Source organism: Lithobates pipiens, unplaced genomic scaffold (genome assembly GCF_037356315.1).
Source record: "Lithobates pipiens isolate NorthernLeopardFrog02 unplaced genomic scaffold, aLitPip1_a1.2 Scaffold_19, whole genome shotgun sequence".
Taxonomy (NCBI): Eukaryota; Metazoa; Chordata; class Amphibia; order Anura; family Ranidae; genus Lithobates; species Lithobates pipiens.
In genome coordinates, this window is record NW_027507764.1 from 28,862,793 (window position 1) to 28,882,109 (window position 19,317).

General features: G+C 45.7%; 1 protein-coding gene across 1 annotated transcript; it reads left to right on the plus strand.

Annotated features, from left to right (window-relative positions):
• Positions 1-453: 453 nt before the first annotated feature.
• On the plus strand, positions 454-6,645 carry LOC143998169 (E3 ubiquitin-protein ligase TRIM39-like). Its single transcript, XM_077493900.1, has 2 exons — positions 454-519; positions 4,033-6,645. The coding sequence occupies exon 2, from the start codon at positions 4,035-4,037 to the stop codon at positions 5,805-5,807; it is 1,773 nt and encodes a 590-aa protein (XP_077350026.1). The 5' UTR covers positions 454-519; positions 4,033-4,034; the 3' UTR covers positions 5,808-6,645.
• Positions 6,646-19,317: the final 12,672 nt, after the last annotated feature.

Sequence of the window (19,317 nt, forward strand, 5' to 3'; positions counted from 1 at the left end):
AGTCCTTCTGACTGTGTGACACTCACCAGCCCTCCTGGCTGTTCCTGTTGCTCCTGGAGACTTGCACGGCAGTGTTCTCCCGCTGTCCCCTCCTTGCCCCTAGTTTAAGACACCACCATGGTTTTGGAAAGGTCCCCATCCACAACCAAGCCCAGGCCCAAGGTCACTCCACTCCCCCCCATAATCACATGTTATTTTATCTTTACCATCTTCTCCTTTCAATGGGAATGAACCGGTGAGGTTAGAGTACACCAGAACATCAAGTGCCAACATTAGGACTAAGATGACTTCTATTCACCCTCTTGTGTAGATTATTGTGTGTGTATATATATGCAGGCAGCCTGGAAAAGTCCTGTTCAGGATTTACACATCTCCCCGGCACCTATAGAGACCTCTGATCTTCCTGTCTCTTCCAGGTTTCCCATCTCTCCCTTTCAGTTAATTAAGTCTCACCTGGGAGACCCAACTCAGTACTCCTCAGTCTGGGAAGGAGACGGGTCTTCTCTGCTAGAGATAAAGGTTGGTAATAATCTCTGTATTGAGTCTGACAGTCAGTGGGGTTGGTCAGCCTATAATTTAGGATTGCTGATGACATGGTTAGTTTTTGTGGAAAGTTTCATTTTTTTTCTCTGAAGCATTGTACAGCACCTGGAAATAGCACCAGTAAAGTCACCATTGTGTGCCATAACATTACTGGACTGTACTGAATTGAGGAGTGATCCATAGACTGGGGGGGGGGGGGGGGGTGCTCTGATCTGATGAGTGATCCATAGACTTGGGGGGGGGGGGGGGGGGTGCTCTGATCTGATGAGTGATCCATAGACTTGGGGGGGGGGGGGGGGGTGCTCTGATCTGATGAGTGATCCATAGACTTGGGGGGGGGGGGGTGCTCTGATCTGATGAGTGATCCATAGACTTGGGGGGGGGGGGGGGTGCTCTGATCTGATGAGTGATCCATAGACTTGGGGGGGGGGGGGGTGCTCTGATCTGATGAGTGATCCATAGACTTGGGGGGGGTGCTCTGATCTGATGAGTGATCCATAGACTTGGGGGGGGGTGCTCTGATCTGATGAGTGATCCATAGACTTGGGGGGGGTGCTCTGATCTGATGAGTGATCCATAGACTTGGGGGGGGTGCTCTGATCTGATGAGTGATCCATAGACTGGGGGGGGGTGTGCTCTGATCTGATGAGTGATCCATAGACTTGGGGGGGGGGGGGGGTGCTCTGATCTGATGAGTGATCCATAGACTTGGGGGGGGGGGGTGCTCTGATCTGATGAGTGATCCATAGACTTGGGGGGGGGGTGCTCTGATCTGATGAGTGATCCATAGACTTGGGGGGGGTGCTCTGATCTGATGAGTGATCCATAGACTTGGGGGGGTGCTCTGATCTGATGAGTGATCCATAGACTTGGGGGGTGCTCTGATCTGATGAGTGATCCATAGACTTGGGGGGGGGTGCTCTGATCTGATGAGTGATCCATAGACTTGGGGGGGTGTGCTCTGATCTGATGAGTGATCCATAGACTGGGGGGGGGGGGGGTGCTCTGATCTGATGAGTGATCCATAGACTTGGGGGGGGGGGGGGGGGGTGCTCTGATCTGATGAGTGATCCATAGACTTGGGGGGGGGGGGGGGGTGCTCTGATCTGATGAGTGATCCATAGACTTGGGGGGGGGGGGGTGCTCTGATCTGATGAGTGATCCATAGACTGGGGGGGGGGGGTGCTCTGATCTGATGAGTGATCCATAGACTTGGGGGGGGGGGGGGGGGTGCTCTGATCTGATGAGTGATCCATAGACTTGGGGGGGGGGGGGGGTGCTCTGATCTGATGAGTGATCCATAGACTTGGGGGGGGGGGGGTGCTCTGATCTGATGAGTGATCCATAGACTTGGGGGGGGGGGGGTGCTCTGATCTGATGAGTGATCCATAGACTTGGGGGGGGGGGGTGCTCTGATCTGATGAGTGATCCATAGACTTGGGGGGGGGGGGTGCTCTGATCTGATGAGTGATCCATAGACTTGGGGGGGGGGGGTGCTCTGATCTGATGAGTGATCCATAGACTTGGGGGGGGGGGTGCTCTGATCTGATGAGTGATCCATAGACTTGGGGGGGGGGGGGGGGTGCTCTGATCTGATGAGTGATCCATAGACTTGGGGGGGGGGGGGGGTGCTCTGATCTGATGAGTGATCCATAGACTTGGGGGGGGGGGGGGGTGTGCTCTGATCTGATGAGTGATCCATAGACTTGGGGGGTGCTCTGATCTGATGAGTGATCCATAGACTTGGGGGGGTGCTCTGATCTGATTCTGATGAGTGATCCATAGACTTGGGGGGGGGTGCTCTGATCTGATGAGTGATCCATAGACTTGGGGGGTGCTCTGATCTGATGAGTGATCCATAGACTTGGGGGGGGGGGGGTGCTCTGATCTGATGAGTGATCCATAGACTTGGGGGGGGGGGGGTGCTCTGATCTGATGAGTGATCCATAGACTTGGGGGGGGGGGGTGTGCTCTGATCTGATGAGTGATCCATAGACTTGGGGGGGGGGGGGGGTGTGCTCTGATCTGATGAGTGATCCATAGACTTGGGGGGGGGGGGGGGGGTGCTCTGATCTGATGAGTGATCCATAGACTTGGGGGGGGGGGGGGGGGGGTGCTCTGATCTGATGAGTGATCCATAGACTTGGGGGGATGTGAGCTGTACACAGGACAAACTCTGCAGGGTTGTATTCCATAAGGAGAGCCCTACACCAATGTTCTATATAGGATGTGTCTGATATGTAGTGTACCCCATTGGACTGGGGAAGAAGCTGGATGAGGGGTTTATCTGAATTAAATGGTGGAGTGATATTTTGTATCAGATCATGATTGATTATCCTGAAGTGTTTGTGTGTAACTCTGAGTATCGTCATTGAAGCTGATCTTGGGTGGACAGGAATCTTTATCCCAATAAAGGGCCTTCGAGTTTTTCTTATAATTTTAAAGTTCTGGCATCCTGTATATTATTCATCTGATTTTAGTCGTTTAATCCAGCACCTCTTAGGTGGATCAAGCACATGATAACTTTGTATTTGTAGACTAAACAATGTTAACGCCGTTTATTAGATGGGTGATATAAATACTAAGCCAGGTATAGAGTATAGCAGTACTTTCTCATAATCTCCTAATTGAGCAAACCAGATCCATAATATGGACTATATTTATAGTCCATAATATGGATCCAGCAAGAGGGAAAACATATATTCACTTGTTATACTAGCTATGGACTTGCAAAATAAGACAAGTATGGAACAAAAAGGCAGTCCAGTAAATGGAGAGTATATAGTCTGCTGATGCATAAATGAAAAGGCAGTTTCCAAACACTTCCACAGAGTATAACATCGTAATACCCCTCAAACAACATGGAGAGTGGAGGATCTATGGGGGTCTCATTTCTCCCTTTTTTCTGTTGATACATGGGAGGGTACCTGATTTGAAGCTCCCTATAAGGATTCCTAGGACTACTAGAGATGATCATTATATACTGCACATGCTTTGGGGGCAGCAATTTTTCCTCCACTAGCTATGACTGGCTGTCGGCTTTAATGGCTTCCCAGGAGGATAACTCCGGCAGGTTTAGATTTGTGTCTGGGAATGTCAGACTGGCTACACATTTCTTTTTGTTCCGCCACCGGGTGGGTTGATGTCCCCATCCACACAAGTGATGTTGGAGGGATCCTCCCCACTGTACCATTTGTATTCTGACAGTGGGGAATTCTCTCCTGTCAGAATGTATTGATCAGTGTAGCAACGTATTGGCTGCAGGCACTGATCGAATTCAAGTTTCCAATATGCCCATTTGAGAAAAGCTGACTTCTCTCAAGTGGAAGCATCCATAGATGGATCAAAATTTGGCCAGTCTCTGTTAAATGACCAATTGCTGATCCATCTATGGCCAGCTTCAGTCTTAGCCTCATCCTTTGTAGGAATGTACAGAACTGGTTATTGAGTGTCAGATACTTTACTTTTATTTCTATCTTCTGTTGTCAGCAATGGCGTCTGCTGATCTGAGGAAGGAGCTGGAATGTTCCTTGTGTCTGAACATTTATACAGATCCTGTGATGCTGAGATGTGGACACAACTTCTGCCAGGACTGTATTGGTCGTGTGTTGGATACACAGGAGAGGTCTGGAGGTTATTCCTGTCCTGGATGCAGAGAAGAGTTCCAGGATCGGCCTGCACTGCGGAGGAACATAGCATTGCGTAACATAGTTGAGAATTTCCTGTCTGCTCAGCCAGATCAGGAGAAGTCCGGGGTCTTCTGTACGCCATGTATTCACACTCCTGTAGCTGCTGTGAAATCCTGTCTGCATTGTGAAGCTTCTCTGTGTGATAAACACCTGAGAGTCCACAGAAAGTCACCAGAACACGTCTTATGTGACACCACCACTTCCCTGGAGAAGAGGAAATCTGTCCATAAGGATCTACTGAAGTATTACTGCACTGAGGACTCCACCTGTATCTGTGTGTCCTGCAGGCTGGATGGAGAACATCGGGGACATCAGGTGGAGACTCTGGATGAGGCCTCTGAGATGAAGAAGAAAAAACTGAGAAATGGTCTGCATAAACTGATGACGGAGCGAGAGGAGACGGAGAAAAGAGTCCAGAGTCTGCAGGAACACAGGAGGAAAGTGCAAGGAAAAGCAGATGATGAATCGGAGAGAGTCACTGCCCTGTTCAGAGACCTCAGGAGACGTCTGGAAGACCTGGAGAAGAGAATCCTGAGTGAGATCTCTGGGCAAGTAGAGCGGGTCTCTCTACCACTGTGTGATATGATCCAACAGCTGGAAATGAAGAAGGAAAAGCTGTCCAGGAAGATGGGTGACATTGAGAAGCTCTGTAACATGACGGATCTGCTGACTGTCCTACAGGAATCCGACATAGGTGACTTGTGTGATACTGAGGATGGAGATGAGGACAGAGAACACAAACTCCTCCATGATGGAGGGGATCTGGATGTGGCAGGGATCTTGCACAAAGGTTTATCTGAGATCATGTCTGGGGTAAATGTATGGAAATGTACAGGCACACATGTCTATCCACATTCTACTACAAGGGACAAAGTTCTCCCCAATGCTGAACCATCAAGGAAACGCCTTAAACACTATCTCGCCATACAACGATCATACCACCAGGCTGGAGGACCAAATATTGGGGCTGTGCAGCAAACATCAGGGGTGTTGGGGGTTACAGACATATTACTGGATGTGAGCACAGCTAGTAATTATTTACATATATCAGATGACCGTAAAACTGCTTCCTTCTCATCATCACATCAGAATCTCTTAGAAACACCGGAGAGATTTCAGTGTCCTCAGGTGATGAGCAGTCAGAGGTTCTCCTCAGGGAGACATTACTGGGAAGTGGATGTCGGGGGGTCTGAGTACTGGATAGTCGGGATGTGTTACCCCAGTATAGATAGGAGAGGAGATCAGTCATGGATTGGATGGAATATGAAATCCTGGGGTTTGGTAAGAGGAGATAAGTACTTAGTGATACATGACAGGAAGAAGATCACCTTACCCAGCAATGTCTCCAGTAACAGAGTCAGGATAGATCTGGATTATGAGGCCGGGCGGATCTCCTTCTATGATCTGTGTGACCCGATCCGACACCTCCACACCTTCACCACCACCTTCACCGAGCCCCTCCATGCTGGGTTATGGGTATGGGAAGGTTGTATAAAGATATCGGGGGGGCAATTCGGATGTGAGAAATCTGCCCAGAGACTGGTGACATCACCAGATGGGGAATCTGATTGGTGAAATACTTGGCCAATTGGTGGAAGCAGTGGGCTCACACCACCATTACTGAGTTATGCATAAAGCTGCAGGCTCCGGGGCCTTCATCTTCACCCTAAACTCCACTTCACTACCTAGTTTGTTATTGACCAGGAACACGCATGCAGGAGGTCACAATTTTCAGGCTTTCCTGACTTCTTTCTTGTTCCAGGTCAGTGACCCACGAGGTAGTGTAGCCAGGATTGAGATGACAGCCCTGGAGCCTGAACCTTTACACTATATATCTCTAGCCAAAATGTGTTGTGTGTGGGTTTGTTTTTTTTTTTTTCTTCAGTTTTGGATGGAGTGAAGGATTAGAACCTCCTGTCATCTTTTTAGCTATCCAGGGCTCTGTCAGAGAATGTCTGACAATGGTTTACCAGACAGGAAGTGAGGGGAACTATCTGACACAAAACAGAACGATAACTTTTCTCAAATATGGGCTAAAACCCCTGTCAGATTTGTATCTGTGGGCTTTGTTTTATAATTTTCTTCATTTCCTGTCTAGTAAAACATTTTGTCCCCAGGGCAGGAAGTGGTGGGACACCATCTAATGGAGCCCCAGGGCACAGTTAATCCCTAACAGGGATTATAGTCCCCCCCCCCCCCCCCCTGCTCCATTCAAAACTTGAAAAATAGGTTATGACTAGACAATTTATATCCACAATCTCTAAATGTCTGTTCCTCACGGGTTCCTCCTTGTGATTGTTCCTTCCCAATTGCTGTATTAATTCCCTCTATTAACACAGGCAGTACTAGTATTGTTCCTATTGGTTATGGTGTACAAGGGATGGGGATTGATCTGTCACTATCGAAAGGAAAAAAAAAAAAGTTCTCATTTCATAATAAATGTTTAAATGAACCGCTTGGAGTGGCGCGTGTCTTCTTCCTTTTTTTTTTTTTTCCCCTTTTTCTTTTCCCTGAGTTGAAAGGTGTTGAGCATCATAATTGATTTACAATGAGGGGTGTTTTGGAGAACTTCGGTTAAACAATTTGCTGACCCTGGCTTTTTTTTTTCCCTGACATTTGTTTTTTACAAGTAAACAAATTTACTTGGAACCCATTAATAATAATAATAATAATAATAATAATAATAATAATAATAATATTACAGCATCACACAACTTTGTTAATATTTTCTTCTATCTTTTCATGTGACAACACTGAAGAAATGACACTTGTCTACAATGTAAAGTAGTGAGTGTACAGTTTGTATAACAGTGTAAATTTCCTGTCCCCTCAAAATAACTCAACACACAGCCATTAAAGTCTAAACCACTGGCAACAAAAGTGAGTACATCCCTAAGTGAAAATGTCCAAATTGGGCCCAATTAGCCATTTTCCCTTCCCGGTGTCATGTGACTTGTTGGTGTTACAAGGTCTCAGGTGTGAATGGGGATAAGGTGTGTTCTATTTGGTGTTATCACTCTCACTCTCTCATACTGGTCACCGGAAGTTCAACATGGCACCTCATGGCAAAGAACTCTCTGAGGATCTGGAAAAAAAAAATTGTTGCCCTACATAAAGATGGCCTAGGCCAGTGATGGCGAACCTTGGCACGCCAGATGTTTTGGAACTACATTTCCCATGATGCTCATGCACTCTGCAGTGTAGCCGAGCATCATGGGAAATGTAGTTCCAAAACACCTGGGGTGCCAAGGTTCGCCATCACTGGCCTAGGCTATAAGATTCCCAAGACCCTGAAACTGAGCTGCAGCACAATGGCCAAGGCCATACAGCAGTAAAACAGGACAGGTTCCACTCAGAACAGGCCTCGCCATGGTCAACCAAAGAAGTTGAGTCTACGTGCTCAGCGTCCTATCCAGAGGTTGTCTTTGGGAAATAGATGTATGAGCACTGCCAGCATTGTTGAAGGTGGGGGATCAGCCTGTCAGTAATCGGACCATACGCCGCACACTTCATCAAATTGGTCTGCATGGCTGTCATCCTGGAAGGAAGCCTCTTCTAAAGATGATGCACAAGAAAGTCCGCTGACGACAAGCAGACTAAGGACATGGATTACTGGAACCATGTCCTGTGGTCTGATGAGACCAAGATAAAATGATGTGGTTCAGGTATGTGTGTGGCGGCAACCAGGTGAGGAGTACAAAGACAAGTGTGTCTTGCCTACAGTCAAGCATGGTGGTGGGAGTGCCCCCCCTCCCCCCGGAGATGGGGCCGAAGGGCAGTATTCCAACATAACGACCCCCCCAGACACACCTGACCACTGCCTTTCTAAAGAAGCTGAGGGTAAAGGTGATGGACTGGCTAAGCATGTCCCCAGTCATAAACCCCATTGAGCATCTGTGGGGCATCCTCAAACAAACAGAAGGTGGTTTCTAACATCCACCAGCTCCGTGATGTCGTCATGGAGGAGGGGAAGAGGACTCCAGTGCCATCCTGTGAAGCTCTGGTGAACTCCATGCCCAAGAGGGTTAAGGCAGTGCTGGACAATTTAATGGTGGGCACACAAAATTATTGACACTTCGGGCCCAATTTGCACATTTTCACTTAGGGATGTACTCACTTTTGTTGCCAGCAGTTTTTAGACGTTAATGGCTGTGTGTTGAGTTATTTTGAGAGGACGGCAAATTTACACTGTTATACAAGCTGTACACTCGCTACTTTACATTGTAGCCAAGTGTCATTTCTTCAGTGTTGTCACATGAAAAGATAGAATAAAATAATTGCAAAAAATGTGAGGGGTGTACTCATATTTTTGAGATTTTGTGTGTTTGGTGTTTTTATATTTTTATGTTTTGAGACCCTAGAGAATAAAATGGTCATCATTGTAATTGAAAGACCACTGCGCAAATAGTGTGACAAAATATTTCAATTTTCTTTGGAATAACTACAGCTTACCCATGAAATGTTAGGCATCTATTTACTCTGCAAAACCTCTCGCATTATAAAAAAACAAAAGTGATGGACGCTCTGGTCCTCCAAGGGCATAGAGCCAAGTGGTGGCGATCTTGCCCTCACTTGGCTTCCTGCCTAGTCATCGGCCGCGCCAAGTCGGTTTTGGGCTTACCGACTGCTCTGGTAAGCCGGGAATTGGGGGGGGGGGGGGGGGCGGTGTAAAACCTCTCCTGCCACCAATAAGTGGTGATCTGGCAAATCTGCTACTGGGAATCACTTTTATTAGAAAGTTGACCGCTTGAGGAAAAAAGCTGCCGCCATAACCTCACTATTTAACTGTAAAGTAATGACAAACATTTACAGTTGGGCAGTCGGCAAGTATTAAAAAAAAAAAACTTGTTTGGGTAGATTTTGAGTATTACGTGGTACCCCCCCCCCCAGCTGTTGATCCTCTTCTATCTTGGCATGAGGGATGACAAGCATTGCATGGTCTGGATCTCCGGGATGTTGGAGGACCAGTCTAGTATGATAAGGTTGATATGTTTTCACAACAGACACACAACTGGATGTTGTACAGCAAGTTTAGCAACAATCCCAAGGTGTAAGGCTTTTATTGCACACTTGGACATTTATGAGTTCCCGGTGGCAGACACAGGCAAACCATCCAGCTCCTCTGTTTGCAGCCTAGAAAACTCTGAGATGTTGTGGCTGGGCAGTATGTTTCCAGGGACAAATACCCATAACACAAGCAGCATACCTTCCAGGTGTTCATTCCTGGGAACATACTGCCCTAAAAATTGCTACCACTTGTTGACCGGCCAGCTGCAGCATCTGTCAGCCTGCTAAGATTTTTAGGTGCTGAATAGTGAAGAAATAGGGCAATATTTTATTTGCTTGGCACACATTAGACCATTCCTAGAAACAAATGAAATACTGTAAATAAAATGCAGGTTTAAAAATGTAAAATGGTTTGTAGAAAATGTCTGTTTTACATTCTAGAAACCATTCCAAGGCTCGGTAATTGTGAAGAAAACCTACAGTATTTCCATCATTGTTGGACCCTCTAAGTCCCCCATGCACACCGATGTAAGAAGAAAAAAAAGCTGCAAAGCCACTACCAACGCTAGGAAGAAGCGGCTGTAAAAACCTTGTACCCCATATTTAGTCATGGGGGTGCTTCCAATGCCGATAAGCATGCCCCCCCCCGATTCCCCCCCCCCACAATCACTGCCTGGAGTTGTTTAAAGAGGCTCTTTGTCCCTATCAACATTGGGGCAAGATGCTTTGAGGGCAGGCTTCCCAGTCTATAGGCGAGATTTGGGGACTTGTAGACCCCAGATCTTGCTGTAAAGGGGGACCTGTTATGCCCTATTCCTAGGAATATATTTATTTACATTCCTTGTAATAGGAATAAAAAAATTAAAGTGTAAAAAAAGAGGAGGAATTAAAAAATTAAAGTTAAGCACCCTCTGTACCTGCTCGCTCTTGGAAGCAAACGCATACATAAAAGACGTTCAAACCACACATGTGAGGTATTGCTGTGATTGTTAGCGTGAGAGCAATAAATCCAGCACTAGACTTCCTCTAACTCTAAACTGGTAACCTGTAAAAATTGCCTATTGGGATTTTGAAGTACCGACACTTGGTGCCATTCCATGAGTGTGTGCAATTTTAAAGTGTGACATGTTGGGTACAAGCAGTCCCCGAGTTACGAACAGGTTAGGGACTACCTGTTTGGAAGTTGGATTTGTTTGTAATCCGGATGCGCAGATTTTTTTTTTTTTTTTTTTTTCTCCGCTGTTTTCCGATGTGCCCGCCGGCGCCACCTGCCATTTGTAAGTAGGGGTCGTTCACAAGTCGGATGATCATTGCATAGTTCATTTAAGAAAGGTCCTCAGTTGGTATGGTCCGAGGGTCATTTGTCAAATATCTGATCCATGTGTCCCATACTTTATTAAACACTTTCATTTTATCCTGTACTATTGCTGTAAGTATTTCATTTAGCATAAGCCATGACATTTTATGTTTAAGTTGGTCAAATGGTAGGGCCGCAGACCTCCATTTTCTTGCTATCGTATTTTTAGCTGATATAAATAATGAAGGTGAGAAGCCTTCCTCAGTGTTTGGAGGCCTTGGCTACCTTGCCACCCAGGAGTGCGTGTTTTGCAGATTTTGACAGGTTAATCTGAGTGAAGCCGCATACACACGAGAGGACTGTCCGTCCAACTTAGTCCGCCGAAACACATTTCAGCGGACAGTCCGCTCGTGTGTGGGCTTCAGCGGACTTTTTCAGCGGACAGTCTGGCGGACTAAGTCTTTCGGAATTTCCGTAATACAGTCCGTCCAACTTTGGTTTCAGCGGACAGTCCGCTCGTGAGTAGGCTAGTTCAACGGACTAAGTATGGCGCATGCTCAGAAAGGATTTACACGGCGAAAGGTTGCATTGCAGTGTATTGGACGTCGTATTTCTAGTCCCGTCGTACGTGCTGTACACGTCATCGCGCAAGCTTTCAGCGGACTGTCTGTTCATCGTGTGTGGTCAAGTCCGTTCATTCGAAAGTAGGACAGACTGTCTGTCGGATTGTCTGACGGACTTAGTTGGCCAGACAGTCCGCCCGTGTGTACGCGGCTTAAGGGTGTATATAAAGTTGTAGAACCTGATCCAAAATCTCCTGACCTTGGGGCATGTCCACCATATATGGTATGCTGTCCGCATCCTCGCAAGCAAACCGGGGTGGCTCCGGGCTCAAAAGTCGCCAGTCTAGCCGGTACCATATACCATCTTAACAAAACCTTTTATAGTTGGCCTCAATAATGGAGGTGTTGATGAGTGAACAAGATGCTGCTGTTATTATCGAGTGCCATTCATCGAGATCTAAAGTTGGAGATTTTGTTCCCATAAAGTCATGTAACTCAATTTCACCGTAATATATGTAAATATTGTGTATATGTATAGCAGATATATGATCTCTAAGCTTATCATACTGTCTACACATATTTTCCATGGGGGTCATTGTCTCTAAATCACCCTTGCGTGCCATGGTTTGTATACAAATTGTGTATTTGGGTTAGTCTATAATGCCTTTTCAGTTGGCAGACCTCTATGGTCGCAAAGGCCTGCAATCCTTATCAGCTCTTTATTGGTCCACCATTCAAATGTGGGGGGGGGGGAATTTTTCTCAGAAGAGGTGCTAGTGGATTATGGGGGGGATTTACAGTGGTGTGAAAAAGTGTTTGCCCCCTTCCTCATTTCCTGTTCCTTTGCATGTTTGTCACACTTAAGTGTTTCGGAACATCAAACCAATTTAAACAATAGTCAAGGACAACACAAGTAAACACAAAATGCAATTTGTAAATGAAGGTGTTTATTATTAAAGGTGAAAAAAAATCCAAACCATCATGGCCCTGTGTGAAAAAGTGATTGCCCCCTAAACCTAATAACTGGTTGGGCCACCCTTAGCAGCAACAACTGCAACCAAGCGTTTGCAATAACGTGCAATGAGGCTTTTACAGCGTCCTGGAGGAATTTTGGCCCACTCATCTTTGCAGAATTGTCCTAATTCAGTTACATTAGAGGGTTTTCGAACATGAACGGCCTTTTTAAGGTCATACCACAACATCTCAATAGGATTCAGGTCAGGACTTTGGCTAGGCCACTCCAAAGTCTTCATTTTGTTTTTCTTCAGCCATTTGGTGGTGGACTTGCTGGTGTGTTTAGGATCATTGTCCTGCTGCAGAACCGAAGTTCGTTTCAGCTTGAGTACACGAACAGATGGTCGGACATTCTCCTTCAGGATCTCTTGGTAGACAGCAGAATTCATAGTTCCTTTTATCACGGCAAGTCTTCCAGGTCCTGAAGCAGCAAAACAGCCCCAGACCATCACACTACCACCACCATATTTTACTGTTGGTATAATGTTCTTTTTATGAAATGCAGTGTTCCTTCTACGCCAGATATGCTTGGACACACACCTTCCAAAGAGTTCCACTTTTGTCTCATCGGTCCACAGAATGTTGTCCCAAAAGTCTTGGGGATCATCAAGATGTGTTGTGGAGAAATTGAGACGAGCTTTGATGTTCTTTTTGCTCAGCAGTGGTTTTCACCTTGGAACTCTGCCATGCAGGCCATTTTTGCCCAGTCTTTTCCTGATGGTGGAGGCATGAACCCTGACCTTAACTGAGGCAAGTGAGGCCTGCAGTTCCTTGGACGTTGTTGTGGGGTCTTTTTTGTGACCTCTTGGATGAGTCGTCGCTGTGCTTTTGGGGTAATTTTGGGCGGCCGGCCACTCCTGGGAAGGTTCACCACTGTTCCATGTCTTCGCCATTTGTGGATAATGGCTCTCACTGTGGTTCGCTGGATTCCCAAAGCTTTGGAAATGGCTTTATAACCTTTTTCAGACTGATAGACCTCAATTACTTTCTTTCTCAATTGTTCCTGAATTTCTTTGGGTCTCGGCATGATGTGTAGCTTTTAAGGATCTTCTGGTGGACCTTACTGTGTCAAGCAGCTCCTATTTAAGTGATGCCTTGATTGTGAACAGGTGTGGCAATAATCAGGCCTGGGTGTGGCTAGAGAAATTGAACTCAGGTGTGGACAACCACAGTTATAGTATGTTTTAACAAGGGGGGCAATCACTTTTTCACACAGGGCCATGATGGTTTGGATTTTTTTCACCTTTAATATTAAACACCTTCATTTACAAATTGCATTTTGTGTTTACTTGTGTTGTCCTTGACTATTGTTTAAATTGGTTTGATGTTCCGAAACACTTAAGTGTGACAAACATGCAAAGGAACAGGAAATGAGGAAGGGGGCAAACACTTTTTCACACCACTGTACATTTTTGGGTTTGTGAAAGTCTATCCCATATTTCCAAAGAGAAGGAGAGAGTAGGGCATAATATAATTGTTCTTTCCTTCATTGGTAAACACATTCAGTGTGATTATTGGACTGGGTGGCAGGAATATGATTTCATGGTCATCCAAACCATTTGGGATTGTTGGGAGTGAAACTTCACAAGTTGGGCCAATTGAGCTGCATTAAATTATTTCTGCAGGTCAGGTAGGCCCAGTCCCCCTTTTTGTTTTGGAGTGTATATTGTACCTTTGTTCACCCTAAGCCTCTTGTCTCCCCATATGAACTGAAGTTTGTGTGTGTGTGTGTGTGTGTGTTTGGGGAAAAGCTTGCAGGTCCGAGCAGACCAGAGACACTGGTAACGTACGGAACACGTGCAGAACTTTCAGTAGTACATTCATTTTTATCGAGTGTAGTCTGCCAAACCACGATGGGTGGTGAATCTGCCATCTAGCTAAATCTCCCATCAGCCTTTTAAACAGAGCCGGGTAATTGTGTTTTTATATAAGGTTCGTATAGAGGGTGTCAATCGTATTCCTAGGTATGAAAGAGCTTCTGGTTCCTATATAAATTGGTGGGATTGTTCCAGATAATTTATTTTTTTTCCATTTGGATGGGATTCAGCAGTGAAAGGTTTAGTGCCCTGGATTTGCTGTGATTAAAAAGCCCTGAGATCTCCGAAAATGGTTGCAATATGGCCTATAGATTAGGGAGGGAAGTGATTGGTGACGATAGAGCTAGCAAGAGATCGTCTGCGAAGAATAAGCATTTATGTTCTGTCATCGCATACTATGCCTTTGACATCAGGACTGGAGCGAATCTTTATGGCCAAGGGCTCTATGGCAAGGGCGAGTAATAATGGGGATAGTGGGCATCCATGTCTAGGGATTGGGAAGAGTATCCCCTGATCGGTAAAGATGGCGCTGGGGTATCGTAAAGCATTTGAAGGAGGGCCAGAAAACGTTTGCCAAACCCAAAGCGATGTAGTACATCAAATAAATATTCCCAGGATAGGGAGTCGAACGCCTTCTGGATGTCCAATGAAAGCAGCATGCCCTGTCTATGTCCCTTGGCGTCCCAGTCCGACTGAATGGCTGAAATAAGATTAATAATCCTGTGGGTCTGGTCTGAAGCTTGGCGGTTTGGGACAAAGCCCGCTTGGTCTGGGTGGACTTAATGTGCGAAGAAGAAATTTAGTTTAAGGGCTAATATTTTGGTCCTTATTTTTAGATCCATGTTTATCAGGGAGATTGGGCGGTAGATAATGCGGTATCCATGGTCCTTTCCTGGTTTCAGTAGTACATGTAGGTATGCTACATTTTCATGGCGGGGGATTTTGCTGCCCTGTGTAAGGTCATTGAAATATGAGCATAAGTGAGGGATAAGGATCTCCTTGGTATTTTATGTAATAATGACCTGAGAAGCCATCCTGTCCTGGGGCTTTAGAGGGGTGTATGGTTTTTATTGCCAACCTGATCTCTAGTTCCGTAAATTCCTTGTCCATCAGACAAGGGGATATGGGGATGTGTGAGTTGGGGGTAGCTGAACTTCTTGAAAAAAAAATTGCTTTGATTGGAGAATAGTTGTTTTTTGTGAGCTATACAGTTTTGAGTAGAATTTTATGAAAGTCACGGAGGATCAGTTTTGTGTGGGGTGGCCATTAGGCAATGGCAGCTTAGGCAGAGTTGGCGTGCAAGTTCGAGGTACTAACTTCCTTGCTAACATTGTAGTTGGTTTGTCCCCCAGTGTGTAGTATTTGTTTGGACGAGCGTTTATGCTTCTCGACTTTAGTGGTCAGGCTTGGGTTTAGTGCTAGTCTCGCTTCGTCTACCATATGCCTTATGTCCACCTGGGGGTTAGCGTGCTGTTCTTTTGTTAGCTTATCTAGTTTCAACTCTAGTTTTTTAATTTTTCTCGGTTCCGTTTAGCTCTAGCCGCTATTTGTATTAATTTCCCCTGTATAGCCGCTTTGTTTGCCACCCAGTTTATTGCCGGGGATGTATCTGAGGCCTTATTTAGCCTAAAGTAGGCCTGGAGTTCTTTTTCAATTTCAGTGTAAAGGTATGGGGTAATTTAATAGGCTTGCATTTAATCTCCTTGGGGAAGGACATGATTTGGACCATAGTCCCATTGTGGAGCGTTTGATGGGGGAAGGGACAGACCAGGGAGTATTCAGTGTTTTTGCTGATGGTATGTACGAAGAGATGGTCTATCCAGGAGTATGTGTGATGTACCTGTTAAAAATGTGTGTATTCCCTGACCGTGGGTTTTTTTTCCCTCCCCAGATATCAATCGGGTCATAGGAATGAAGAAGGCGCGCTATCTTGCTGCTGCTAAGTGGCATTTTTTTAAGAAGCAACTTTAGAGGGGTCTGATTTGTCCATTGTTCTATCTAATGGTATATTGCTATCCCCTCCCATGACCACCTGTCCCTGAGCTCTGGGCATCAAAATCTTTAGCATTTTACCAAAAAATTCCATCTGACCAGAGTTGGGGGCATAATATGAAATAAACGACACCAGAAGATCGTGTAGGTGACCCACTGCCATAATGTATCTGCCTTCCTTGTCTTTGACTATAGTGACGGGAGTGAAAGGAGTTGGATTTGAGTAACAGAACGCCACCCCTCCTTTTTTTTTTTTTTTCTCCGGGCCTGATGCTAAATAATATTGGGGGTATTTGTTATTCAAGTATAGGGGAGCTGAAGATTTGGAGAAATGGGTCTCTTGCAGCAAGAGAACATCTGCTTTTTGTGTAGTAAAATTGGAAAGCTTTAGTTGGGGAATTCAAGCCATCTACGTTGTGGGAGGTTATGGAATAATCCGTGGGATAAGGTTTAGCCGTCATGGTAGGGCAGAGCACTCTTACCTTGTGCCACCTAATGTAGTATCAGACTCTATGGGGTGGTAGCTATCAGTTTCTTAATTGACAGAGGACCAGATCGCGAAGTTGGAGCGTGTAGCCACGATTGGGGGCAATGAAGGGGAAAGAAAGATGAGAAAACAGATTAGGTAAGTAATAGAAAGTTGAACATTCAGCCCTAGGCCCAAAATTACTCTTAATATAACTAGATGAATTAGGGACATGTTGGGGCTCTGTCCCTGTCGAACGCATTGTCTGAATTTTTGTGTGCGAGAGTACCCTCATCAACAGAGGAAGGCAATAGGGCACCATATGAATTCTAAAAAATGTTGTAACGCTTTTGGGCAGCCCAGGACCCCCCCCAGTTTCCCGACCTGCAAACCTGGAACAGGCAGTTCCCCTTCGTTAATACCCATCCTGGAGTCACCCACCGGTCCAGGGGCTCCTTTTGGCCCCTATCTGGGGTTTGTGGTTCCAGGCCCTCACCATTTCTTTGGAAATAACGAATGGCTGATTTGAACGAACTTTAAACTATAATCATTTAAACAGGTTGTGCAACTTACAGCACTGTGGCAGTAAAACAGGGGTGACTGTGTATGGTCTACCATTATTAGTAGACATCTACCAGGCTAGCGTGTAAAAAAAAAAAAGCAATCTCCCCTCCGGGGCTATGAAGCCTCTCGCTTTTAGGTAGTTTGAGGCGGTCTGAGTCGCGTGTTTCTTTGGTCCTGCTACAACAGTGAAAGCGATTCTCCTGGCGTGAGGGGGAAGGAGCGTTCAAGTCTCGTGAAATGATCCCCAGTTTCAGCAGTAGGTCTTCCCCCATCCTGGAATGTTGTGAAAGAGTGAGATCTGCCTTTGAAGGTGAACCACAGCTTGAAGGGGAATGTCCATCTGTACTTTATCTGTTTGTTCATAAGCTGTTGAAGTAAGGGCTTCAGGTTTCTTCATTTTTGAACTGTGGAAGTAGCTAGGTCTGTGAAGAGCTTTATAGGTGCTCTCAATAAAGTTAGGTCTTATCTGTTGCCCGCAACAAACATCAATTTTTTTTCTTTTATGCGATAATAGTGCGGCTTGACTGTCGCGTGGTAGGCCATCCTGCCTAGGGACTGTTAGGGCTTGATAAATTTGATCTCCATTTGATGTGCGTTTGTCAGGAATCAGATCTTTCATTAGCTCTCTTATTGCTCTGTCTAGATCTGTATGGGTTTCAGGGAAGCCTCGTATATGCACATTATATCTGCGAGATCTGTTTTCCAGATCTTCAATTTTAGCATTAGCTTCTTTCAATCTATCCTGGAGGTCCGTGATTATGTGTGAATTCTTTACTTTTTTTTGACTGTGCACTCCAGCTTATTCTCTATCATTTCAAATCATTCGCCAATACATTGAATGTCCCTTTTGAGGTCAGTGGTGATTATTGCACATGCCTTTTGATAGCTCCTGCTGCAGCATTGTGGAAAAACGTGCAAGTAACAGTGTCCCCAGCATAGTGAGCTGGCTGTGGTTCAGGCTCTAGAATGTCAGTTAGGTTGGCTAAAGATAACATCTGTTTCTGTCCGTAGAGGACATTGGGGAGTCTGCAGGCTCTTGTATGTCCCTAAATATGGCCGGTGATGGGGGGGCTGTGATAGGTATTCTCCCTGGATGTCTGTCTCTAGTTCTCCAGAAGATTGGGAGGAGAAGGGGTCCCTTATCCACTCAGGCTGGGGTTTGTTAGCTATTCCCCCCCTGGGGTGTACCATTACCTGGATCCATGTCAGCGTTTGCGATTGTGCTGCCTCGTGCTGGTGCCATCTTAGATTGCTGTCTGTGTCTTGGGGAGGGCCCAGCCGATCCGCTGCTTTTGGGCTGTTTGTGTTGCTTTTTTTTTTTTTTTTGGGCTGACCCATCGCCCGCTGGTTCATTACCATCTTGGGGTGTCTGCTGCCTTGTTTCCCAGGATTCTGTTCTATTGTCTATGCTGTATATAGCTCTTATGGGTTGGGGTGTGAGGAGCCCGGTCAGAGCGTGTCTTTCTCTGGGAACCCGCACATGCACACTTATACTTAATTACTTTTAGTTGGCCTACCTGTGTGCCTTTTTTAAAGTCAATTTTCGGTCGTTTTTAGTCCATATATATCTTTACAGAGAATGGTGTTGTGCTGAGTCCCAGCCCCATCATATGACTTCCACCCAGGATGAGAGCCACACCGCCCCTCCGTCATTTGACGGCGGGCGGCAAGCGGTTAACCGATGACTCATTCAGCTGTCAGTGGCGTTCTCCTCCTGCTTGCAACTGTCAAAAAAATTAAAATAAAAAAAATAATTTGAAAAAAAATCAGCATTGCTCTGCTGATGAAAGACAGAGGAAAAATAAACCTTGTTTCTTTGGATTTCTATTTGTTTAATCATTTACAGATCAGGGATGAACTTTGATAGCTGAAGTGTAAAGAAAATTTGCGTTAAGTATCGGTAATTGGTATGGAAGAGTAGTAAGAAAAAATATTGTAATCGTATTACACTGCTTCCTTTTTATTTTTTTATTTTTTTTTCCCCACAAGGGTCGGTGAATCTCTAGTTAAATAGCACAAATCTATAGATCCTTTTGGTTGTCTGTACTAACAAAATGTCCAGGGACAGGTGGTAGCTAGGGATGGTCCCAATGTTTTGAGTCTAACGTAGGTTTGACTTGAACAACCTGTGTTCGTAGAACAAATACATGGGGTGCTTGCGGGACGTTTGTGCGCCCCATAATGCACTACAATATCACAGTGCATTGATGGCTGCTGATAGGCCAAAGCGTGCAGGTCATCAGTGTGCTGTTCTGTGAGAGCTATGATTGGCCAAAGGCAGGGTGCCTTTGGCCAGTCATAGCTCAGGTTCGAAGCCCAAGCCCCACACTATATAAGGCTGCTTACGCTGCAGCCGTATGTAGTG

Coding starts and splice junctions, on each gene's coding strand:
- LOC143998169 (XM_077493900.1), top strand. CDS start 4,035: ATGGCGTCTGCTGATCTGAGGAAGGAGCTGGAATGTTCCTTGTGTCTG.